This window comes from Oenanthe melanoleuca, chromosome 1, assembly GCF_029582105.1.
Source record: "Oenanthe melanoleuca isolate GR-GAL-2019-014 chromosome 1, OMel1.0, whole genome shotgun sequence".
Taxonomy (NCBI): Eukaryota; Metazoa; Chordata; class Aves; order Passeriformes; family Muscicapidae; genus Oenanthe; species Oenanthe melanoleuca.
In genome coordinates, this window is record NC_079333.1 from 107,503,754 (window position 1) to 107,528,669 (window position 24,916).

The window sequence follows — 24,916 nt, forward strand, 5'->3', positions numbered from 1 at the left end:
CTGTTATTTTAGAATTATTTTTAATAATCTATATATAAAATGTTGTGCAATACCTTGCTTATGATCCATGATTATTGGAGGGATTGGAAAGTCAAAAGCTTTAAAAAATTCCTCTGATATGGATCCTATTTTTATTTTTTAAAAAAATATATATATGGAGTCTGCAAAGTTACATTTTTCTTGGACAAAATGTGTCTTGACTGTACCTAAGCATCTTTAGTCTTTCAAACAACACCAGGAGTATTCTACATCCTAACTTTCATCCTGGTTCCTGAAGAAAAAGCTCCCAGTGGATTGCACTGACAACTCTCTTCCTTCCCCTCTGCCCCTCCATCCCTGCTGAGTTGTTCTTCTCTAAAAGACTTTAATAGAAGACTCAAAAATAGAATCACATTAATGAGGAGAGAGCTGAGTTATGTGACTGTAATGCAGATCCCTCCTTGTATAACACAGGTATAAACAAGAGTTTATTATGCCTGTTATGTCAGTTCAAATTGGAAGTATTTGAGAAAATCATTTAACACAAATTCTCAGCACATGTTCTGTGGTAACCTGACCCCAAAAGGCCACTGAAGTGTAGGAATTTATTGTTTTTAAACATTCTGCTTTGCACAGAAATCTAGGATTTCATTTCTTAAATCATGCAGTACCTTTGCTAATAATTTGTTCTGGTCTAGTGGAGCTGATAAAGTCAGGGGAGGAACAAGAGAATTGCTGAACTTTTACTAAAGTTCAGATTAAGAAACATCATTGTTGTGATGCACCAGTTGACCAGGAATCCAGATTGTCCTCTGAAATGAAAGATGCAGGAACTGGTTGTGGAGCTTGTCCAAGAACCTAATAGTTATTTCCTTTTTTCTTCATATAAAGAGAAAAATAATGGCCAGAAACAACAGTAAATAAGTAATATTTCATGGTTCCATTCATTCCTGTTGCACAGTATTAGGCCAGGCTGAGGAATAGTCATAAAATAGGAAAAAAAAGCTATAAAATGCCACTTCTCTGCCTCGTGGTGTAGACCCAGTTACTGCAATTGTTTGCCTGAATTTTTCTCCTCCCTTCCTGTATTCTCTCCCTTACACATCCTGGCAGCTTAGATCTGGGCTGACCTTGCTGATTTTATTCTTGCAGGTCCTTTATCTGGGAAGGTGACTGTGCCTCTGGACCTGTTCAGGAAACAACCCTCTGGCCAGCACAGCTTTGCACTGAGCGGGGCCAGGGAGAGCAGCTCGGAGCCAGGGCTGGGATCCATCAGTGCAGAGGTACTGCTGGCCCTGGGGGGACTGGGGTGCATCTTTCAGCTTCAGGAAGTGCTTGGGAATGCTCATCTCATGCTTGGACTTGTGGCTGAGTCAGAGCAGCGTGTTCTGATGGCAGGGGATTTGTGACTTACTGAAAGAATTAACACTTGAGTCTGGCTCAGCAAAAGCCTTAAAGGAATACCAGCCAGAAGTAATGTCCTTCTTACTGACTGTGCTTCTGAGGTGGTGTTTTCCTGTCTCCTTAGTTCTCTTTTATAGAGCCCAGTGAGCTGAAGGCCAGGCAGGTCTCCTCTCCAGTGCTGGCCACCAAGATCGAGAAGGATCGCACAGTGATGCCCTGCGGGACCGTGGTCACCACTGTCACTGCTGTGAGAACCAAACCTCGCCTGGAAGGGAGAGCATCCCCCCTGAGCACAGGTCAGACTCCCTCCATGGGCACCACCAGAGGCACTGGGGACTGGGCTCTCAGGAAAGCATTTTCCAGACTTCTCTGATGTGCTGGAGTGGGCTTGTTGTTTGTATGCTCCAGAATCAGGTTTTTAATTTTAATGAAAACTGTTTCTTGCAAGAAGAACAGTTAATGTCTCTTTTAATACATCTTCACCATGATGTGATAATGTAGAAGGGCTGGATTTTGGTGGATAGTTTGTTTTTTCTTCACAATGACAAATACATCAGACTCTCAGAGGTTTGCTGATAACAAACCATCCTATGCCCTCTAATCCTGATCTGTATTCTCATCTCTGATGAGGGCTGGTGCTACTTGGTGACAAAATACTTCTCAGTACTCTCCAGGAGCAGATTTTCCAATTTTTCTTGGAAAATTACAAAAGAATGTACCTGTGAACAGTCTTGGTGTGAAGCATCACAAAGATCTGTGTTCTTTTAAGTTGTTAAAACAGATCTTTTATTTAAGTGGGTGTTGTCTAATGTATTACAGTAGAATTTTTTAATTCTTTAATTCTTTAATATTTTAAACATTTAAAAATGTTTAAAAAAATTCTCACACTTCACTGGCCTTTTGAGGATCAGGTTTACCCAGAGCATGTGTTGAGAATTTCTGTTAAACAATTTACTCAAACATTTATGATTTGGGCAGGCATGACTGGTGTAATAAACTCTTATTAACATAATAAAAAATGTCTTGACCATTTCAAATAACCAAAAAACTTGGTCCTCAGATTCTCCTGTGAAAACTCCAGTTAAAGTCAAGGTGACTGAAAAGGATTTCACTGTTGAAGCCCTCCAGTCTCATGGTGCTCCAGTCAGCAAAACATTGTCATCTTCAGATACAGGTAATAAAAATGTTTGAAGCTGCTAAGGAGAACATTTCTCTGTTCTGCACGTGGGGTTCATGTGATCCTGTTAAAGTGACAGCCAGCCCATGTGGCTGCTGCCTGTCAGCAGTGCTGGGGTGCTTATGTTACAAAGCACTGTGCTTTGGAGTATGGCAGCCTTGCAGTAAAAGTCTGGTTTTAATTGGCAATTTAAATTACTGGTTTTGAATAAATAACAATGAGCTGTGGTTTGGAAAAGGGGAGGAGACTGCAGAAAAGCCAAAAGTAAGATTTTTCTCTTACTTTTGAATGAAAGAATGCCTCCTTTCTTAAAGGTGCACTAAATTAAAACCCTGTGACAGGTACCTCTAAGTCCCCTGTGTCTGAAGAGAAGGCAGAGGCTGGACTGATGTAAGGAGGACTCAGTTCTCTCCCTAGCCCTGCCACTGGGCTTTTTGGGCTTGCTGTGCCCATTTGTCCACCTTCCTAAGTCACCTGAATACAGCTAAAGTTCCTTCAGTGTCAGGTGGCAATTGACAATAATTATAAATTCACTTTGAATTGTATGTAAACCTGATTTTATCTCTGGAGAATTTACCTTTTCAAGTTGCAGCTCTAAATCTTCAGCACATTTTTCAGTCCTGTGTGTGGTCACCACTGAACCTTTCAGTGGCTCTGTGGGCAAGAGTGGTGACAGATGTGACCCAGTGTACAGGTCTGAGTGGGGAATGGACAGCCTGGAGATGATCTGGGCTGCTCCTGGAGGTTTCTGAGAGACAGAAATGTGTTGGCCAACAAATATGGGGAAGGGCAAGAAGCAGTAACCATGAATAGCTGTAACAGCACTTTGATCTTTTCCTGTCTCCAGGATAAGAAATACTCTGATACCATGAGGCAGTGTGGTATCACTACATCAATTTGAGAAATGTTACGACAGTGCAAGACTTCTGAGCTGACTCTCTGAAGTGTTTATGGTATTAATGACACAAAATACTTACTGGAAAATTCACCTGGAGGCTGCTTACTCCATATTGTTATGGACAGTGTTTTATTGGGAGTGCAGGGGGATTTCTGTGGAGTGTTTGTACAGTACTGCAGGAAGAATTACTCATTAGAACAAAAGCCAAAGGAAAGAAATACAAAGGAGCTTTTGGTATGGCAGTAACTTAGGTAAAAGTTATTAAAAACATCGTGGCAAGATATCAGGAAGCCCTCTGGAAAAGATGCTGTGTCTGTGCCATAGGTCTGAGTGATGACAACAATAAGAATTAATGCAGGGGTGGGGAGATGGAAAAAGTCAAGGTTTGAAATGACTGTGCAGACATGCACACATTCTTAATTCTAGGCCTCATCTTTTATGATATTACTGTTCCAGTAACAAATGGCACTGTTTAATTTAGTTAACTCTGGTGCTATTCCTGCCTCTCTTCTTTTTGTTGTTGTTCAAACTCTTGCCAGAGAAGTCCACCTCAGGCAATTAAACATGGGGATTTTTTTTTGTTGACTTCCTTTGCCGTGTTTGTTCCTGAGCTTGATGAATTTGATTAATGTCTATTTGTGTCCTAGATGCTAGAAAGGGCCATCCTTAAAAATAAACTTGTGTTTGTCACTAAAGAGCATTTTATACAGAAGATTTTATATTCCTGTGCAGTGGTTGGAGGGGAAAAGGGGGTGGACTTTACAGAATTTGGAGGCAGCTACTTTGCCTTCCCCACCCTATTAGAATGCCATAGCAAAACTGGAAATGCTGAGCTGGGAGGGCTGGAAAAGGAGCAAGATAACAAAAAAGCTGCCTGAGGAAGCAGCCTTATATGTACACATGTTAGAACTGAGGTTCTTCATGACTGGTGATAACTCATGATGTCCTCACTGTCACTACAGGGTAGCAATGAATTGAAATAATGGGATGTTTTGTCCAGGCTTCCAGAACCTCCTTTGTTCACATGGAAAGGGTTTGTCAGTGGCATTTTGGTACCTTTTCTCCAAAAATGGGTGACAGGAGAAAAAGACAGGACCTGATGGCTGGGTGGTGAATTGACAAGTTTGTGGTGTTGATGCCATTTCTGTGAATTTTAAGTCAAGGACAAACTCTGCCTGTCTCTGCTCTGTTTTTCCTTCTCCCCTCTGAAATGATCCTTTCTTTCCAGAGCTGCTGGTACTGAATGGCACTGACCCTGTGGCAGAAGCAGCCATCAGGCAGCTGAGTGAGTCTGCAAAGCAGAAGCTGAAGTCTCCTCGGAAGAAAAGCACCATTATCATATCAGGGGTGTCCAAGGTAGAGCAGAAATCAGCACTTAGAGTTAATGCTTGGTTCTGTAAAGCCTTTTCTGCACTGACTCTTCTGTTCCTGCTGTCCCTGCAGAATCCACTTTTGTGTGCCAGGTTTTTTCTGTGACTGTTTCAAGTTAAGCCAAATCAGAGTGTTGGGTTCTGATTGTTAGATTTGACAGCCTGACTAAAAATGTACTGTGTCCTTGTTGTTAGGGATTTTGGAAAATCAGTTTAGGTGAGAAGAAAGGATAATCCTTCTGTGTTTCACCCATGTAGGGAAGATGCTCTGAAAAAGTATGAAAGATTGTTCTACTTTTTTCCAAAGCTGCTAAAACCCTCTGAAAAAAACCCTCTGGTTCTCTGGTCTCTGTTGCAGAGAAACAATGAGACAAGGTGAAATGCTTTGATGTTAATTTTCTTTAAAGGACCAAAAGATTCTCTGTGTATGCTGACACTTCATTACAGCAGCACATGTAGGGGAGTTCTGTTACTTGTTGTGGAGCTAGAGATGGGTGGAAGGCATTTACTTAATTACTTTTTTTACTCATTTGGCCTTTGCAACATGATTAAACTTTGCTAAATGCTCCTCTCCTTTAGTAGAGCTAAGGAAGCTTCAGGTGGCTTGCTGGTTGTCCTGAGCAATACAAGTGTAAAGAGTTATTTTAACCCTTGCAGGGAGGTTTGTTTTTCTCCAGCAGGATGACTTGTGTCAGTGTTGTCTCTTATTTCCACTGGGCAGACCTCTTTATCTCAGGACAGTGAAGCTTCACTGATGATGGACTATGCTGCAGCCATGGACAGCTCCTGCAGGGAGGCAGATCCACCCACTGTGGAGGAAGCTGTTGCAAAAATCAGCTCTGATGAAAAGCAGCCATTGAGTGCTTCAGAAACAGCCCCTGGTACTGAGCCACAGCAAAGCACCCACAAGGCCTGGGGTTTGGAGAATGGCAGCCAGCAGTGGGACACCAGCACACTCTTAGACCAGAACTCTGAAGAAATATCTGGGAGCTCATTAAGTGTTTCAGAAACTGGGAGCATTAAAAAATCTAAAGGTATGTGATCCTCACTTCCACTTCAGTGACTGCTTTCTCTATGTAATTGGCTGCAGTAGTTCACTCTTTCTTATTGTTTTTTTTTTTTTTTGTCCTTCAAACTCTTTTTGACTGTGGTGTTGGTTGAAGCTGTTTTACTTGCAGCTCTCTGAGCCAGCTCAGGCTTTCTTACCCTTCCCTCCATGAGGAAACAGCTCACCCTTAGAAGCTGGCAGCTTATTATGCCCAACTCAGTTATTTGGGAGAGAAATCACTAACCACATTATCAGTTCCTCAAGGAAAACTGTGTCCTTGTAGCCCAGGACTTGCCCTATATTGGCAGCCCCATTACCAGGGTGAAGATGGCAGGGATCCACAGTTACTTCCCAATAGATCCCTCTTCCTCCTTCACATCTCTGAGCACAAGGCTCCCCTGCCCTCACTAAACTGTGTTCAGGGAAGCATCACAGCTGTAGCAGGAACTGCCTGGTGAACAGATGCCCCCTTTTCACTCATTTCATTCATGCAAAATTTGCTAAAGAAAACAGAATAAAAGTTATTTTAATAAGTAAAAATAAGGCATCCCATCATTTTCCTTAGGTAGTTATACACCTGAATAGCTTCAGTTTGAAAATGTCTTAGTGTTCTTTGTGTTTCCTTGGTAAATCCAGTAACCTCTGAGCACTGGTTTGTGGTAAACAGTTAAGTGGGGCTATTAGGAAGTCTTACAAAAGGGCCAGTGCAGTGCCCCAAACAGGCATACAGGTTCCACCTTAATAATACTTGTCACTCCTATCCATCCCTCTCTGGTTTATTATTTCCTATCCTTTCCTCACCCTGAGATCCTGGGAAGTGGCTCCCTACAAAACCTCCCTATTTTACTGGATTATCACCCCCCCACCCACGGGGCAGACACTGGAGCTCTTTGTCAGGACCCTCCCTTAGAGCCTGGAGTTCTCTGGCTTCCCACAGCTGGACTGCTTCACATCAGAGATCAGGAGGCTGCAGCAACAATCCCTGTCACACACATGCTCAGGCACTGGAAAGTCCTGGGTGTGTTTGGGGTGAGGGGAGTGAGTTAGTTGTCCAGGGATTTGGCTCATTTTGGAGCCTGGAAAAGTTTAGGAAGCTTGTGAGAAACTGCAAAACCTCTGGACTCTTCCTCAGCATGTTACTCTGAAACAAGCAGGTGGAAGTTTGTGTGTGAGTTGGGTTTCCCTGTGCAAAGAGATGAGGCTTCTAGAGATCCTTTTCACACAATTCAGTATAAGACTGCTAAAAACTTTTCTCTGAGACTGCAAAATATCTCTGAGAGAGTTGTGTCATCTTGAAAAAATACTTGAAAAAAACTGGCTCAAATCCCTTTCATTATACACAGATGTCTTTGTGGAAGTCTTGAATCTCTGCTTTGTCACAGCTGAGCAGCTTTTATGGAGTAAGATAGGAAAACATTTCAACCCCTCTGCTTTCAGTGAGCTGTGAATAGTTGAAGGCTTCTGTTTGTCAAATGCTTTCCCTTAAAAAAATAACAAACAACAAAAAAACCCACCACAAATAAAACTGCAAATGCAACAAGAAAACCCAAACAAAACCCCTTCTGCTTAGAAAAGCCTTTTGTGTATGTTAATGTCTTAAAGTTAGCATTTTTTTTTATTCTTGCATATTTTTGTTTTTTCACCTTTCTGACTTCCTCTTTCTTACCCATTCCCTTTTATAAACTTAAGATGACTACTATGCCAGCCAGAATTAATTACCTACACAGTAAGTTGTTATTCTTGTCTCTTTTTTTTTTTATCCCTAAGAAAATGTAGCTTTACAATGAGACACTCATTGTAAAAAATGAAGCAAAAATTAGTTTGACACCCATTTTCTTCTTCCCCCATCCATTCCTTTTCTCCTTCCAAAATTACCTTACTGTGCTCAGGAGTCTTAGCAGAGCAGTCTGCTGTGACAAATCATCCTTCTGGTGGTTGTGCTGTCCAGGAGGGTCACAAAGAGAGGGCAGCAAGGAAAGAGGGATGCTCTACATTCCTGATCTCTCTCCATCATGCCCATTGCTGTAGTACCTGGTAATCAACCAAAACCTGCTCATGCAAACTATGTGTTACCTCATAACTGGATATACATACAAACAAAACTTATTTAAACCCTGCTGCTTATAGATTTTTAGATAAAGCTTTTCTAGCCTAACTTACAGAGCTCCCACAACCTCAGCAGGCATTTACAAAATCAGCAGCTTTTTACAAAACCACCTGTATGAAAACTGTTTTGGAAGCTGGGAAGGAATGGAAAGCAATTGTAGATATGGAAGGAAATCTTCCTCCTTTAGCACAAATGAGATTCAGAAATGATCCCACCCCCCCAAGCATTTTCAGACAACCCTACATTAGTGCAGGGAGTTTGTATTTGTACAGTGCTCTCTGCTCATCTCCTGCTGCTGGGGGCAGGGCTGCACATGGATCCTGATGAACTGGAGGCATAAGCATGCAGACAGCACATGAACCAGCACATAAACCATCGTGAGCACTGCCCTGCCCTGCCCTGTCCTGCCCTGCCCCGCCTCCTCCCAGGGCTGCATGTCTCTGCAGCAGGCAGAGCACTCCAGACTGGCTGTGCAAGCTTCCAGAGACTGAGCACCAGGGAGCTCCTGTGCTGGGGGCTGCTGCTTGTGCTGCTCTCAGGAAAGTGCTGCCCATGGTTATTCAGCTGCAGGGACTTGTCCCAGGCCACTGGCACCGTTTTTGGAGCATTCTTAGCCAGTGCTGTTTCCTGGTCTAGAAAATCAGTCTGAACAACTGAATGGATGGGAGTAAAAATCTGCTTAGGGATAAACCCTGGTGTCCCAGTGCTGCTGGCACAGCTTCAGCTGCAGCTGCCAGGGCTGCTGGGCAGAACAGCTGCCTGCTCAAACAGGAGCTGCACAGCAGAGGAGCCTCTGCAGCCCCCCAGCCTCTGCACATCAACACTGCCAGCGTCCTGGGGGGAACACTGCTGCTTTTGTGCTGCTGACAGCAGCCTGAAGTGGTACTGCCTTGCCAAAGAGATCAATCAGAGGCTGATGGGAGAGCAGTCAAGATTCAAATCCACAAGTGCTGGTTGCTTGCAGCTGATTTCTGCTTCCCATCCCATTGTGCCCTGTGAGGAGAGTCTCAACAGCTGCCAGAAAAAACATGCTTGAATATCCTCCCAGGTGCTGAGTGCTTAGCCCTTAAAGTACACAGTAATAAACCCAAGTGCATGTTTGTGACTGCTTTGGTGTGTACAAAGCAGCATCTGGCTGCCATGAAATACCTGTTCTGCAGCTGTCACTGTGTGCAGAGTGACACACAGGCCTTGTCAGGTCCTCAGGGGACAAACATTTAATTGTAGCTGTGGCAGTGTCCATGAAAGGGCTGCACTGTGTGTTGCTTTTTGTGTCCATTTGCAGTGGGAGGAAAAGCAGACTCAAGACCATGCCATGACAATTAATAGCTGAACTGAGAAAGGATCAGGAAACCTGATAGTGGTGCAGGGAGGAGGTGTGGAAGCTTTGCCAGGGAGGTGACTGTCTCCACATCCAAGTCTGACTGCCAGAAGTTCTGCTGGCTTGTCACCTGGGTCTTCTTCTGTTCAAACTGGCTCCTGCCACCTGGGACAACAGCCCTACCAATTCTATAGAAAACTGATGCTATTTTCACACAGAGCTGATGTCCCAGCCAGGCTGAGTGTTGCTGGTAGCCTGGAGCAGTGTCCCTGCCAGCTGCACACCAGGCACACGGGCACACATGGAGAGGGAGGGTGGAATTTGGCAGAATGGCTGCAAAAACAACTCAAGCTTGCAAAGAGAGGAGTAGTGATAGCTGCTGTTGGCAGCATGAGTCCCTGGTGAGATGACAGCTGCAATTGCCTTGGCTGCATGCTGGGTTTGACATGGGGTCAAGGGAAGGAACACAGCAAAATAAAGCAACTTAATTTACCGTGGGAGGGATTTGGGCAGACTTCTGAACCTGTTGGAAGCAGATGTAATATTATTTTTAATCTGCTTGAAGTGCATTGCTATTCCTAACAGGGTTTTAGAATAGCAAATGCTTTGTGAGTGTTACTCTGGGTGGTTCTGCTGAATTTGTATAGAACACCTGCTGCCTGGCGTGTACTGAACCACTGCACACACGTTTGCTGCCAGGTGCTGTTGTCCTGCACCTCAAATTAAAATTTGCTTCAGGTGGTGCCTCACAGGCTGATCTTCAACTCTTTTGATCTCTGAAACAACAAAGGGAAACATTATTTCCTCTCTTTACAAAATCCTTTCTATTTTACTGGTTGGAAAGATTGGATGTGAGAGCCCAGGGTACAACCCACACCAGCTGCTGTGCATGTGTGTATGACCACAGAAGAGCATTTGGAACTAAGTGTAGGGAAGGAGACTACAATCAGGGGGTCAGCTTTTCCCACTCTTGCTGCAGTTGAAGCTGAGTTTCAAGAGGACAGCAGCCTGTTCTGTCTAAAGCCTCCTGCACCTCTTTCCTTCCACAGGTGGGATTCTGAAGAAAAGCGCCAAGCTGTTTTTCCGCCGGCAGCATCACCAGAAGGACCCGGGAATGAGCCAGTCCCACAATGACCTGGTGTTCCTGCAGCAGCCCCTGGCAGAGGAGGGCCGCAGGAAGGGGGGGACACTCTCACGGATTCTGAGCAAGAAGCTCCTTTCCAGGAACAAGAGCAGGAACAAACTGAACGGTGCTTCGGGAGAGCCGTACCTATAAACCCAAACCTGCTCGGTGGGAAACCTGCTCACCAGCTGAGCACTTGTTTACAGAGCAGTACTAGAGCATACAAATATGGCTGATGACTTGCATAAAAGGATGTTCACTATTAACAGTGGTCTTTTTGGTTTATTTTTCCAAAATGCTTTTTTTCTCTGCTGAAGTCACTCCTGCAAACACAAGCAGTGCTGAATGTGTCCTGATGGCTTTTGGAGGAGCGTGTGGTTTCTGTGGAACAGGAGGGAGGACGGGGACTGGAGCAGGTGGGGACCAAGAAGGCACCTGATGTCCTGGGGTGCACTGGGAAGACCATTTCCATCAGGTAATGCCCCTGTGCCCAGCCCTGGAGGCTCCTCTGGGCTGCTGAGCCCAGCTCTGGCTGCTCAGCACAGCAGGGACAGGAGCTCCTGGGGCTGAGCAAGGGCCTGGAGCATCTCCGTGCCCAGGAAAGGCTGAGGGAGCTGGGGCTGCTCAGCTGGAGAGGAGCCAGAGAGAGGGGCTCAGCCCTGGCTGTGTCTGGATGTCTCTCTATCTCTGTCTGTCTGTCCCTGTGTTTCCCTGTCTGTCCCTGTGTGCAGGGAGGGCAGAGCAGTCCCAGGCTCTGCTCCAGGCCCCAGCAATGGCCCCAGAGCCAGGGGCAGGGGCTGAGCCCAGCAATTCCCCCTGCACAGGAGGCACAACTTCTTTATTGTGCACAGACCATGCACTGGGGCAGACTGCCCATAGAGGCTGTGGATTCTCCTTCCCTGGAGATACTCCAGAACTGTTTGGACACTGCTCTGTACCCTGTGCTCTGGGATGGCCCTGCTGGAGCAGGGAGGTGGCACCAGGTGATCCCACAGTGACTTCCAGCCTCACTGATCCTGTAGGGAGGAACCAAACGTGATCATCTGGATTTACATCAACGGGGAGCTCAGAACTGAAACATCACACCCAGTCTATGTGACAGAACCTCTACAGAGAGAAGACACCACTGTGCTCCCTCACTGCAGCCTGCAACAGGAGCAACTGATTTTTCTAGTCAGACTGAAAGGGGGGGAAGAAAAGAGGCCCAGATCCAGTTTGTGTTGTAATTTGGAAGCGGGTGAGTGTTCAGAAGCAGGAGGAGAACGCTGACTCAGATACCCCACTGTAATAACTGTAGCCTGCTATAATCACTGCTCAGCCCATGGAGGTGGAGAGATGCCTTTAACATTAGCCATAAATCAATAAATTATGCAAATACCAATACTAGCATATTGTTTAATATTCTGCTTTAAAAAAGTTATGCTTAAAAAATCCAGAACTTGGATTGTTTTGTTTTTTTTTAATTTACTTGAAGCTACTTGCAAAGTATTTTCAAAATCTTACATGTAGCTTTTCCCTGTGTGAGAAGTTGTACTGCTGATGCAAAAACTCATCTTAGGGGCTCTAATTCCTTCTCCCAAGTGCTTGGTAGACAAGTACATAAACCATCATATCAAATGCAAAGCTAGGAGCAGTAAATGGTGAATAGAGCATAGTTAACCCTACAGTGCTTTTCATTGGAAAGCTTGTCCTACCTGCCAAACTCTTACTGAGATCTTAAAATACACAGTTGTGAAGAAAGCTTTTGAAAAAATATTAAATTCCTTAGTTCAGTTTCTAGATCTACCAGTGTTGTCACGTGCTGAGTGGTTGGTCAGATGAGTTTATTTCCTTGCTAAATATTGCATCTGGCTTCTTTAGTCTAAAATGAAAAACTGATGAAAGGCATAGTTCTCATTTTGGCTATGAAAAAGAATAAAATGTCAGTATTTCACAGGTACCATCTTTCATGCTTTACCTGTACTTTTCCATCATCTACATTCCTGCTGAGGACAAAGGACCAAGCCTGTTCTCTTCAGCCAAGAAAAACATCCATTCATTCCAGCTAAATTACTGATGTGAATGGATGATAGACCTTGTGCCTACTTTGCCAACAGTGATTTTTTCCCCTTGCCCCTTTCCCCCCTTTAAGCTATCCAACACTTTGGCAGATATTTGGGCTTTCAACTTAAAGCATTCATCAAAAATAGAAAGTTACTGAAGAATAGAAACACATTTCAAATTTCTGACAGATTCAAGGTTGCCTGATAAATCAATTCCAAAGTAGAGGGAGTTTTTGGTTTCTTTTTTACCAAGAAAGTATTAGAACTGAACTGTCAAAATCTTTTAACTGTTTAAAAATACTGTTTATGTGCAACCTCCTAAGATCACTGTGGCAGCACTATAGACCAGACTATCAAATAGTTGTACCTTTAAGCATGTTGTTTGTTATGAGAACACTTGAAGGCATTTTAATGTTCTATATTTTAAAAATTGTGTACAAATGAATCTTCTGGAGCTGTATTGTGCTTAGAAATCCCAGTTCAGTAATACAGGGTTTTGTTTATTCCTAATTTAATACAAAGTAGATATTTTGTTTCTTCATTTGTTCTAGAGTGGTTCATGATGTGAGCATTAAAACTCTGATGTCATGTTCCCTCAACAGACACTTTTTCTCTTGATTTTACCAGGAATTCTCTGTGTTATGGGGCAGGGTGGGAGTCAAGTCCATGCCATTTTTAAATGCTCTTTGTTGCTGAAGGATAAAACCACAACTGGTCCCTAAATTCAAGAAATCCAGATGAATCTGAGCTCCATGGTTAGCACATCCATGCACTTAAAGAGCTGTGGAATTGGGAATGTAGAGGCAGCACATAACATTACTTGAAGTCTTCTTAAATTACTGAGCTGGGATTTTAATTTACAGAAGCTTTAGCACATACTGTAGAAACACTGAGTAACTTGCAGGATACAGGACTGGAATATGCTTGTACCTTACCTCAGAGAATGGATACACATGAAAAAATGGTTATCTTAAGGTCTTGATGATCACTTGAATGCTTGTCATGATGGTGGGAATGAAGAACATCCTTTACTGCAAACTGCGTGAAGGTTTGGGCCCACATGTGTTAAGAGAGAATGAATTCTTCAGATGAGGAGAGCAAGGCATTTGGTGTAAAAAGGGAATCTGATTTTTTATTTGCCTTTACTCCTCAGGAAAATAAACATCATTTGGTTTGATGTTGGATCTCTGTATCTGGTGTGTTCCTCACCTCTTCTTACTCCTCTGCAAATCATTTATGTCCTGCTGTAAAAACAAGCTAAGGCACCAAACACAAGGGGACAGTTGAGTTGCTCAGTTGTGACAACCCCAAAGACTCACCAAAATTAATTCCATCCCCTCCTTAGGTTGTCATTTAAGATCAGGACATCTGAGCATGTACATTTTTTGTGTATCTGGGTCAGTGTGAGCTGGATCCTCACAACCTGCAGGATCCACACTGAAGTTTTGGGTCAGAAAGACTGGATTTATCAACTGGCACAAATAACACAGCAATGTGTCCTGTGCAGGTTTTGTGAAGGATGCCAGAGGAAATTACCTTCTGTGTTTTGTCATTTGATCCATTGTTCAAATGTCTGGTAATTAAAATTACAAAGAATTTTAATAACTATCACTTGAACAGTAGATAAAATCTTTACATTATATTATTACACTGAAAACTTCTTGTTTACTGCCTTGCAATTTAGTGACCTCAGAACAGTACATTGGAAACAACCTTTGAAATATTAATTCCTGTTGTTCCTTTTCTCATACTTTTGTGTGTCTGGGTGTTCTGTACAGCAAAGAAAGCATGGTATTTATTTCATGAGGACTGAGAGATGAAGGCTTGCTTTTCTTTTCTAAAGAATTTTTCTGCTCATACCTGCAACTTCTTAATTTGTTTGTAATTTGTTTTGCTTTATGATGTTTAAACTTTAAATTTGCCTCGATGGAGACAAGCCCTATCCTCACCAAGATTTGTCTTAGCTTTAGTGTGAATTTTAACTGAGTAAATAGTACAAGAATTAAATTGCTCTTTTTAGATGAAAGCAATAGAACTACCTAATATCTCCAATGGGAATACAAGCTAAGTATGTTTCTTAAAGTGATTGAGATCCCTTTCAAAGTCACTTTAAAGAGGAGGGGTAGACTTTATCACTAAGTCATTGGTATTTCATATCCTACTTGCCCCAGGAAGAAATGAGAGTCATTTCACTCCTAACAATATATGAAACTTGGGAATCTGAGGCAGAAGGAGTGCCAGGGTAGAAAAAAAATCATTTTGAAAGCAAAATACCTTTGCCAAACTTCTTCAGCTTAATGGACAGATCATACACTGTGCAGGCATAAATACTGGGTTTTATTCTTATGCTTTCTGACAGATTTCTTTGTCCTTGCTCTCTCTTTGGGAGACAGGTTGGGGCTTCAGGCCATACAGACCTTGTACTGTCTTGTTCTTGAGAGGACTGGATTTATAGTGCTGCTTTTTTGATGAAATTGGCTGGCAATTACCCCAGTTTTGGGGATCAGTTGGAATTTTACAGCATTTCCTGGTACTGCATGTCCTTGCTGGTTCTAGGTGTTTTTCAAGTGAAAACTTTCTGCTGTGTATTTCCTGCAGAGCTCTGTGTTCTTGATGTGCAAAACATCATAGGAAAAAACAAAGCTGAAAGCATAAAATGCTACCAATGTGGATGGGGGAGAAAAATAAAAATCTTGCTCTTGTTTTAACGTGTTTTTTAGGTCTGGGAACTCTGGGTGTTACACAGAGTAAGGTGAGAGCTGCCTGGATTTTTCAGTTGAGTTTATTGCAGGCTTTGATTTGGAGAGCTGAGGTTTGAGAGAAGTGCTTATAGAATTAACTGTGCCATAGCTCCAGGCTAAGACATTCCTGTTGTGAGTGGGAACAGCTGACCTCATGCTCTGACCTCCACAGGACCTAAGTGGATTTATTCATGTGTTTAAAGTCAGCATATGCTTCTGCACATTGCTAAGCCTCAGCCTTGGTGACAAACAACTCCAGATTAATTATATAACAAGGTGATTACTTTATGTTAAGGGTGAATGAATAGCACTTCACTCAGGATATCCAAACTGCCACTATGCAAGGTGCTGGCATGGTGTGAAAATAGCTGGGGAGGATGCTCTGAGGTCTTTCCAGTACTATAACTCTATTTCCCAACGATGTATTATGCTCTGTATTATTCCTCATGGGGTAAAGCATTTTTTTTTCTAGCATCACCTGTCATAGTCACTTCTGTGGTGTGTTTTTCTTTCTGTGCATACATAAACCTCAAGTTGGTGCAATTATGAAATCTATGATGTACAGATTTATTATATCACTACAAAAACCTAAGAGGATTTTTTTAAAGAAGTAACTCCTGCTGTACATACAATAAAAGCCAATTGTCTCTGTGTGGTGTGCTGTCCTACTTACCCAGGTGTAACAGATGGTTTTCTACTCTCCTTCGCTAATTTGACCTGTTGCTTAACACAGACCATTTACCTGTTTGTTCAGGAGCAGAGTTCTTTCCTGATAACCTCAGCCTATCAGGCAGCCCCTTGTTGCTTGAGAAATCACCTGGAATACAGATTGGGTAGGGAATCTAATGGCAGAAGGAATTGTGGAGCTCATTGTGGTTACTCAGTATTTTTTTTCTCTTGGTTGTGTTGTAATATCCTGAATTAGGGGGCTAAGGGGGAGGAGTGTTAAAGGCTGGATCCTGTGGGGAAGACATCAATACTGGAATAAGCACAGCCTGGGAATTAGGTTCTCTTGTGATGATTTTATTGAAAAAGTTACGTTATAAATCAGAGCTGCCACAAAGCCTTACCAGACTAAGGGGGAAAAACAACCCCAACATTAAAACCACCACAACAGAAAACTCAATGAAACAAATAAAATTCATGTGAAAATAGCCACAATAATGTTTATTTCCCTTCCAAAGCTGAGGGCTTTACCATCTCTTACAAGGAAATTGTAAATTACATTCCCTTACTGGGAGTTACTGCTCACATTTACACGTCTGTTTATTTCATATTATTTAAGTGCTTAGCTCAAATTTCCTGATAGTCTCCTATTTACAAACCTTCATCCTTTTCCTCCCTGCTCTAATCTGTGGTGAGTTTTTTTACCAATGTGATGCCATTCCTGTACATTAACAAAAGTGACAAGATCAAGCAAGAATGGATGTAGCTCCAAGTGTGGCTCCATACTCTTCCCTCCCGTTCATTCTTAAACAATAAATATAAAGGATCTTCAGTTTTTCACCTCTCTACCCAGGTGAGCCTGGCATAAGGTGCAATTGCACAGTCTGAGATTAATGTTGAAAAAACTAATTTTGGAGCTGCAGGATCCAGACTCACATGCATTGTAAATGCATAGATAGCTATACTGAATTAATTTATACTTATTTTGGCAAAGTGAATCCACTGCAAGTAGGATAAACCACTCTGGTGTGCTGGATACTGGAGAAAACCGGGCAGAATTCCATGTGAGTATGCACTGAGATATACAGGGACAATAAGTAAAAGCAGACTATACAAAAACTACCAGCCAGCTTCAGTCCTTGAAAAAGCAAATTATTTGTACATGCAGTTAGATCCTTTAAAAAACTCCCCTTACTACTCCTGTAGTCATTTAAAACTGCTGGTGAGTCATTTTGAAAGAAGAAATGGTCTCCCATCCTGAAATTAATGCTGTTTTGCCAAGTACAATATTTTGAAAGTCCAAGTGCTGCATTGTTTCAGGTTCCCCAAGCACCTGACAAGACAGTCACAGTATGGCCATGGTGCCCTGGGGTACATCAGGAAGAGAATTCCCAGCAGGTCAGGGGTGATCCTGCCTCTCTGCTCAGCCCTGGGCACCTCTGGGCTGCTGTGTCCAGCTCTGGCTCCTCAGCACAGCAGGGACAGGAGCTCCTGGAGCAGGGCTGGCAGAGGGTGACAAAATAAGGGGAGCATCTCTGCTATGAGGAAAGGCTGAGAGTTGAAGAGACACCTGAGAGGGGATCTCATTAATCTATAAGTAGCTAAAGGGGGGATGCCCAGAGGATGGATCCAGGCTCTGCCACAGGATGAGAGGAATGGGCAGAAACTGATGCACAGGAGTTCCACCTGAACATGAGGCAGAACTTCCCTGTGCAGTGACCAAGCCCTGAACAGATTGTCCAGAGAGGGTGCAGAGTCTCCCTCGCTGGAGTCACTCCAGAACCATCTGGACACAACTCTGTGCCATGTGCTCTGGGATGGATGTGACCCACTGTGGTCCCTTCATGCCTGACCCATTCTCAGAATACTCTCTACACTTCTCTTGTGAAACTGGTACTTGGGTTTTGTGGGATGGATGATGACTGAGAAAGGCCCTGGCCATTGCCAGCTGTTAAAGACACAGCCAGATGTGAGAAGAGCACATTCCCTGGAGAAAACAGAGCTGGTGCCAGCTTCCCACTCCCTTTTGATCAGTGGTGTTCTGCCAGTGAAGGCTGACCAGTCACACCATGGTGGCAGAGAGCATTGCATAAGGCTTTGGGGGGACTCCACTGCAGGCAACACTTCTCAGCAGAGCAAGAAATTGAGGCATCTTGCTTGAATACAAAAAGCCTGAGTGCTTCTTGCCCTGGCCACTGCCTGGAGTGGTGGCAACACCTGAGGGTTTAAACCCCCCTAAATGATTTGTGCTGGCAGGTACAGCAGGGCTGGGTGCTGATAGATCCTGGTAATGCCAGAACGTGAGATTTAGGAATCACAGAATCAGGATGGAAAAGGCCTCCAAGGTGATTGAGTTCAACCTGTGACCCATTCCCACCTTGTCCCCAGCCCAGAGCACTGAGTGCCACGTCCAGGCATTGGACACCTCCAGGGATGGGCACTCCAGACCTCCCTGAGCTGCCCCTGCCAATGTCTAATTGTGCTTTATGGGAAGAAATTCCTCCTAATGTCCTGAACCTCCCCTGGTGCAACTGGAGACGATGTCCTCTGATCCTGGAGCACTGAACCTCAGTGAGGCTTGGATAAGGAGGCACAGGCACTCGTGTCCATGGCCAGGGCTTGGCCAACAGCCCAGTGAGTGCCTGATGTGGCTTTTGTCCAGAGAAAGACAACAAAGCTGAAGAGTGGCTGAGTGTCACAGCTTATTTTCTTTTTGCCAGGGTTGGGATTAAATGGTATGGTATCTCTTTTTCAGACCCAGATGTTTATTAGTTCTTATTTATATTGCAGCCTCACAAACTGTGAGTTCTACAGCACTTCAAGCTCAAACTGAAAACGGAGCTCTCTCTCTACAAGGCCTTTTAAGCATAAACTGTCCAATTAAGAAATGCCACCTAAATTATTTTTATTTTGAGGACTTTTCTATCCAATCATACAATATAACCCAAACCCATGAAGAAGGTGAAGAACAAACCTCCACCCTAAAACCTCCATCTTGCTTTCAATATAACACTGTATTATAAAACCTTAAACTCTAGGTCTTCCACCATGTGATATCACACACTGCTATTCAAACTGCACACCCATGATCCCAGTTCTATCATTAAATTTTGGAAGCCTTTTCCACAGCCTCAGGTCAAAAGCAGTGCTCTCCTGGGGGCCAGTGCCTGTCAGCACAGAAAGTCTGAAATTCTCAGTGACCAGGGCTCCAAGAGCTGAGGGAGCTGGGGGTGCTGAGCCTGCAGAACAGGAGGCTCGGGGGTGATGATATTGCTCCCTGCAACTCCCTGGCAGGAGGGTGCAGCCAGGTGGGAATCGGGCTCTGTTCCCAGGAAACAGGGCAAGGGGAAATGACCTAAGCAGCACCAGGGGAGGCTCAGGTCGGACATCAGAACGAATTCTTCACTGATGTGATTAAACATTGGAACTGTTCAGGGACGTGGTGGAGGCCCCATGCCTGGATGTGTGTATGGAAACACTGGACCTCAGTGCCGTGGTGTGATGGACAAGGTGCTGTTGGGTCACAGCTTGGACTGGATGATCCTGGAGGTCTTTTCCAACCTTACCGAACCCGTGATTCTGTTTCTAACAGGCCTTCCACCAGCGCGCTCTGGGCCGCCTCACCTGCGGCCGGCACTGCCCGGCAGGAACCAGGAGAGCGGCGAGAGCTCCGTCCGCCAGCTCCAGCGCGGCCGGGGGAGCCGCGGCCAAGGGCTGCGGAGGCCGAGGCGTGGGGTCCGCCGCGCGTGGGGCGGCCCGGGCGGTGAGGGGACACGGCCCGGGCGGTGAGGGAACACGCCCCGGGCGGTGAGGGAACACGGCCGGGAACACGGCCCGGGCGGTGAGGGGACACGGCCGGGGACACACTCGGGGCCAGGCCCGCGGCCGCCCCGCCGCACTACACTTCCCGCCCTGCTCCGCGCCCGCCCCGCCGGCTTCCGCTGGCGCGTGGTTTCCGGAGCGGATCGGAACCCGGAGCGCGGATCCGATCCGGGTCTGGCCATTCCCGGGGCAGGTAACGCCGGCTCCCCGCGCTCCTCCCGCCGCACCCCGCGCCCTCCCCGCTCCCCCGCCCGGGACCCCCCGCGCCCGCCCCGCCGCGCCTCCTCCCGCCGCTCCCCGCGACGCGCGGCGGGGCCGGGGCGGGCGCGGCGGCCGCTCCGAGCGCTCCCGGGGCGGCGGCGGCGGCTGCGGCCCCACCGCCTCCTCCTCCGCCGCCGCCGCCTCCTCCAGGCCGCCTGTTCTTTGTTACAGCGGCCGGGAGGGCGGTAGCGAAGGGGGCGAGGCGGGTCCGAGGCAAAACCCGGCGGAGCCGCTCCCGGATCCCGGGCCCCGGCGGGCTGCGGGCGGCGGCGGCGGCGCGGTCCCTGAGGGGCGGGCGCGGGGCGATGATCCCGCGGGCTCGGCCGCGCTGGGCTCGGAGCCGCGGCGGCCACGGGGATGCGGGGCCGGGAGCGGGAGCGCTCGGCTTGGCCGCAGGGGGCTGGGGATGGAGGGGGAGCTCCCAGGTGCGAGGGAGCGTGAGCGAGGAGGAGGAGGGAGGTGTGGGGATGCTGCCCTGCCCCGGCCTGTGCCCTGGGAGAGGGTGCGGTGGGATTGAGGAGACAAAAGGAGAGAGCCGCGGTCTGCGGGGCTTCGCACACGTGAAATTTTCTGCAGTACGCTGGTTTTCTGCTCGGGGCCATTAAACTTTGCATGTAGTTTATTCACGCGATCGCGGGAAGGGCAGGTGGCACAGACCCCGCCAGCTGCTGCTGTGTTTCTCCGTATCCCCCTGACTGGCCTAGAAATCGTCTCCCTCCTCAACAATAATTAATAGAATGGCCTAATTTTTATTTTTTTTTTTTTTAAGAAATACAAGGCCTTACTGTAGTTTACCAGATGTTCTGCAATTCCTTTGAGCCATAGCATGAACAAGTTCTACTACATCATAAGAAAAAATGCGTTTTTAAGTGCATCTTCCACATACCTCAGTGCAGCACCCATCTGCTTGTGTTCTCAAGTTATTCACACTCGTAGAAGCCCATTCTCAGACTGAGGAAAGGGTGACTTTAATTCTACCTTGTTGATCATTAAGTTCAAACACAAATTTTATTGCATTTTTCTGACCTACTTTTTTTTTTTAAAAAAAATACATTAATAAGATCAGAATGGCTCAACTTAGCACTTGATCCTGATTTCTTTCTTCAGCATAAGGGGAAAGTGTGATTTTAGATCTGTTCTTGAATTTTTACAGCTCAGGTGGTTCCCTGACAGTATCTTGGGCTGCAAGCAGGTCCCTGTGGTGCTGCAGCCCCTCAGTGTTTTCATTTGGGTTCCCTCAAGTTCCAGATGTGCTCAGAGGCCTGTGTTGCAGCTGGAATTTTTGTGCATAGCTCTGTGCCTCTACTTTCGGGCATAAAATCACACATCTAATTATACAAACCAAAAAATGTGGTTTTCTGCTCTTTCACTGCCATCAGAATTAGGCTTTGTACCTGGTTTGATTTCCTCTGTGTGGCTTTTCCTCCTGATTATTGACTGCTAATGATTGCTATGTAAAAATTACCTGAAACTCCCAGAAGCTTTGATTATCCGTTGCAAGACAAGAACAGAATTAGGAGCAGTGGGATGAGTGACTCCATGGAGTATTTTTCTGTTACAAATGTTCGGAAAAAAAAAAAAAAAAATCAGACGTGGCCCATAGCAACAGCAGAGAAGGGCAAAACCATTTCTGAAGCCTGTCTTCAGTGCCATCATGTGAGTGGCACATCGTGACTCTGTTTACCAGCTGGAGCGGGTGGCGTCGTGTGGTTTGTTTCAAAAACTCCTGGGAGATACAGAGATCAGGGAGGAGGAGGAGTGTGTAAATCAGAATTGTAAAGCCGGTAGCGGTGTTTGTTTGGGAGCAGGAGGTTGTGATGTGCAAAGCCCTTGCTGCAGAGAGGGGAATGCGCTAATGCAGATCGCCGAGACTGCCTGAGGCACCTGTGAGGGCCCTTCAGCTTCCTCCCCATCACCTTCAACAGCGCTGGTGCTTTCTCCGCCCCTTCCTTGCTGTTCTCATCTGACGGCCCCTGGAACGAGACGGAGCTGCTGCTCCTGTAATGTCACTTGTCCCCAGTCTGCTCCTTGCCAAGGATGTGACACCTTTGGTGGTGTGGCTGTACTGTGCCTCTGAACCATTGTCCAAGGCCATTATTTGTTAATTCAGCCATATTTGGGATTAAAATCTTGTCAAGTCACAAAACTCCCTAAAAACAGCTGGGCATACCCTTCTTGAAATAGTCCAAAAAGTGTTGGTTAAAAAGCAAACCAAACCATTTTTGACATCAGCTTACATCACTTGTGCAGTATTGTGCTTAGGCTCCCCTAAGTACTTGTTGCATGCTTTCAGGATAAGAGCTTTTGGGGAAATTTCCTGAATTGCTATTTGTACTCAGCATTTGGCTTTTATATAAAAGATTGTTCTGTTATTTGAGCTTAATCCCCAAAAGCTGCAGCCAAGAAAGTTCTGCTGTGCCACTGATGGGGAGTGTTGTGAGTGTTAGGGAAGGATCCTGCTGCTGACAGGTGGAATTGGGGAGGGCAGTGCTTGGAGAGTCCTGATCCTTGATAGTGGCTGTGCTCCCACATTTCTGCCTTGGCTTTTGTTGTTGTAGTAGCAAATGTTTTATCTATTTTCAGACAGGGCTCTGTGAGTTTGGTGTGTCATGTTTCCTCTCCCTCTCACAGATTCAGGCTCTTACTCCTTCCTGTCCTCTTCTTGGCCAATACACTTGGTGTTTTGCAGCCTCACGTCTCTCACACTTGGGTCATGATCTTTGTGTTGCTTTGCCTCTTTTCTGGGGCATTGGGAAAATTGCTTATTTGAGGAGGAGAGCTTATTTTAGGTAGAAAAGGAAAAAAATCTCTTCTAGGTCCTGCTTGTGTTGTGTTCTTAGCCATACAATCAAACTTTTTGCCCACCATAATTTAATTGTTGAGGGGCAATAGTGTTCATGCAAGTTTTTAATACAGACTGACACTAATGAAGTGGATATAGATCAACATTATTTAACTGAGGAGTCAAATTGGTCAGTTCCCATTTCGTGGAAGGCCAGTGACAGAGGCAGGATTTTATATCCCCAGGTTTTCTGGTTTCTCAGTACCACAATATACCTTTGCCTCTGGAAGAGATCTGTGTTTGTATTTTCAGTTTTTAAATTTTTTAGATTACTGTGATTATTAAATAAGTAATCTGCCTTTCAGAGGTTTTTTTTTAAGCTGTGGTTCAATAAAATGTTGCACTGGGCCTTATTCCTGCAGTGTTGCTGCTTACCTGGATTATCTTCTGGCCCTGAATGTTCTGAGGCTCCACAGGAGCTTTTTAGAAGGGATGCAGGAGTGTCTGGAAGTTTGTCAGAGATGGGGAACAACAGGAGACAGCATTTCCTCACAGAGAAGTGCCTGAGAACTCACAGACATTAAGGCTTCCCTGGTAGTGATGTCTGCAGCACATGTCATGATATAGCAGTCTGTGGAGCTTTTTAACAGCTTTAATTTTTTAAGATTTTCCATTGATACTTCTGCAGGGACATTAGTGTGTTTGGGTGGGCTCTGGGGTCAGTCAGTATCATTACTTCACAATGGGATGTTTATATGATATGGAAAGTAAAAGTCAATTCAGAACTAACTTCATCTTTTGTATTTTGGCAGGTTTTAAAAAATGGCTGAAGATGGCAGTGAGGAGATTATATTTATTTGTAAGTATTAGAAAAAGGATCTAATTCTCACAGTGTGTGACTTGTCTACTCAGAATGCTTGAAATGAAAGACTAATCCAGACTTAAGATTTTATTTAGAAACATTGCTTTATGTAAAGGAGGCTCAAACAGCTAATGGATGAATAGAGAGGAGATTGTGTAATTTAAGCATACACATTCTGACTTGGCAAACACACAATGAAACCTCTGAATGTGAGTTAGCAGCACAGCTTTTTCATGGCTGAAGTGAGTGAGATTGAAGGTCTAACACTCATGTAAGCCCTTTGTTTATACAACCAGCTCTAGCAGCCAGGGGTGTCTGGGGATAGCTCTGACCTCTGGCCTCATTTGGGGATCTGCACCTCCCCAGCAGGGGCAGGCAGACTCGTAATTCTTTCAGAACAAGCCCAGTCTGAGATGCACCAGCTGCCCTGGCTGGTGTCACTCGTGGCATTCACTGCCTGTGCTTCTGCTGTGCCCTCTGTGTAACCCTGAGTGCCAGGCTGGGCTGGCACTGGGATCTGGGCTCCTGGGGTGGTGGTGGTGAGGAAAAGCTGCAGCAGTGTTGTGCCCAGGCTGGGCAGTGTCCCACACTTGCTGGAGCTTGGCTGGCAGGCTTGGGTCCCACGTCAATCCTCTCCTTCATCACCAGCCTGGACATGCAGGACCTGGTGTCAGGAGGAAAAGAGTTAAGGGGTGTAGAGTCCTTGTGTGAGCAGATACTGTGGATCCAGTCAAGGCTGAGCAGAATGGAGCACATCCTTGTTTTTGGATCCATAGCATTTTACCTCTGATGGTTCCACAGCTGCATTTATGGCAACTGTCAGAAAGTTCAATTTTCTCCCTCTACCAGATTCCTTCAAAAATAGTGTTGACTGTTTGCATTTTTACTGAGATGCAGATACCAATAGTGGTTGCCTTATCTTCCCCTTCATGAAAAGATTCTGGTGGACAGCAGAAAGAATGGGGAAGATATGATGCCACTCCTAATTAGATAGAAGGTGTCATGCAACATGATTTTCTCACTTCCAGTGGGGGTTGTGGTCATTGAATATCTTGAGCTTTTTCTCTCTGCAATTAGTTTTTCCCATGGGACATGGGGACTACTTATGTTTTGAAAAAGTGAGCTGCTATAAATGATACTCTGCACTCCCATTAATAAACATCCTTGAATATGTATTTCATAGACAGGAGAATTTTGGAATTTTTTTTTATTGTGTGAATATAGTCTCCCTGGGATATTTAACGATCATTCCCATGCTTGTTTTTGTGTTTCTCCTGGGGCTGTAGTCTCTTGAAAGTGTCACATATGGCAAG

At 45.2% G+C, this 24,916-nt stretch overlaps 2 protein-coding genes across 10 annotated transcripts in view; both read left to right on the plus strand.

Moving 5' to 3' along the window:
* C2CD2 (C2 calcium dependent domain containing 2) overlaps positions 1 to 15,861 on the plus strand; it is a 36,505-nt gene extending 20,644 nt beyond the window's left edge. For both annotated transcript variants that reach the window (XM_056498588.1, XM_056498505.1), the window contains exons 9-14: positions 1,132 to 1,262; positions 1,508 to 1,679; positions 2,444 to 2,557; positions 4,687 to 4,814; positions 5,550 to 5,862; positions 10,354 to 15,861. In XM_056498588.1, coding sequence (XP_056354563.1) covers positions 1,132 to 1,262; positions 1,508 to 1,679; positions 2,444 to 2,557; positions 4,687 to 4,814; positions 5,550 to 5,862; positions 10,354 to 10,580 — 1,085 coding nt within the window. In that variant the 3' untranslated portion in view covers positions 10,581 to 15,861. The remainder of the gene's footprint in view (positions 1 to 1,131; positions 1,263 to 1,507; positions 1,680 to 2,443; positions 2,558 to 4,686; positions 4,815 to 5,549; positions 5,863 to 10,353) is intronic.
* Positions 15,862 to 19,816: 3,955 nt separating this feature from the next.
* PRDM15 (PR/SET domain 15) overlaps positions 19,817 to 24,916 on the plus strand; it is a 31,913-nt gene continuing 26,813 nt past the window's right edge. For 6 of the 8 annotated variants that reach the window (XM_056495216.1, XM_056495207.1, XM_056495225.1 and 3 more), the window contains exons 1-2: positions 19,830 to 19,891; positions 23,554 to 23,600. In XM_056495216.1, the coding sequence (XP_056351191.1) occupies positions 23,564 to 23,600 (37 nt within the window). In that variant the 5' untranslated portion in view covers positions 19,830 to 19,891; positions 23,554 to 23,563. Of the gene's footprint in view, positions 19,892 to 23,119; positions 23,601 to 24,916 lie in introns of those variants that run through there. The other 2 variants (XM_056495189.1, XM_056495198.1) reach the window with 2 other exon arrangements.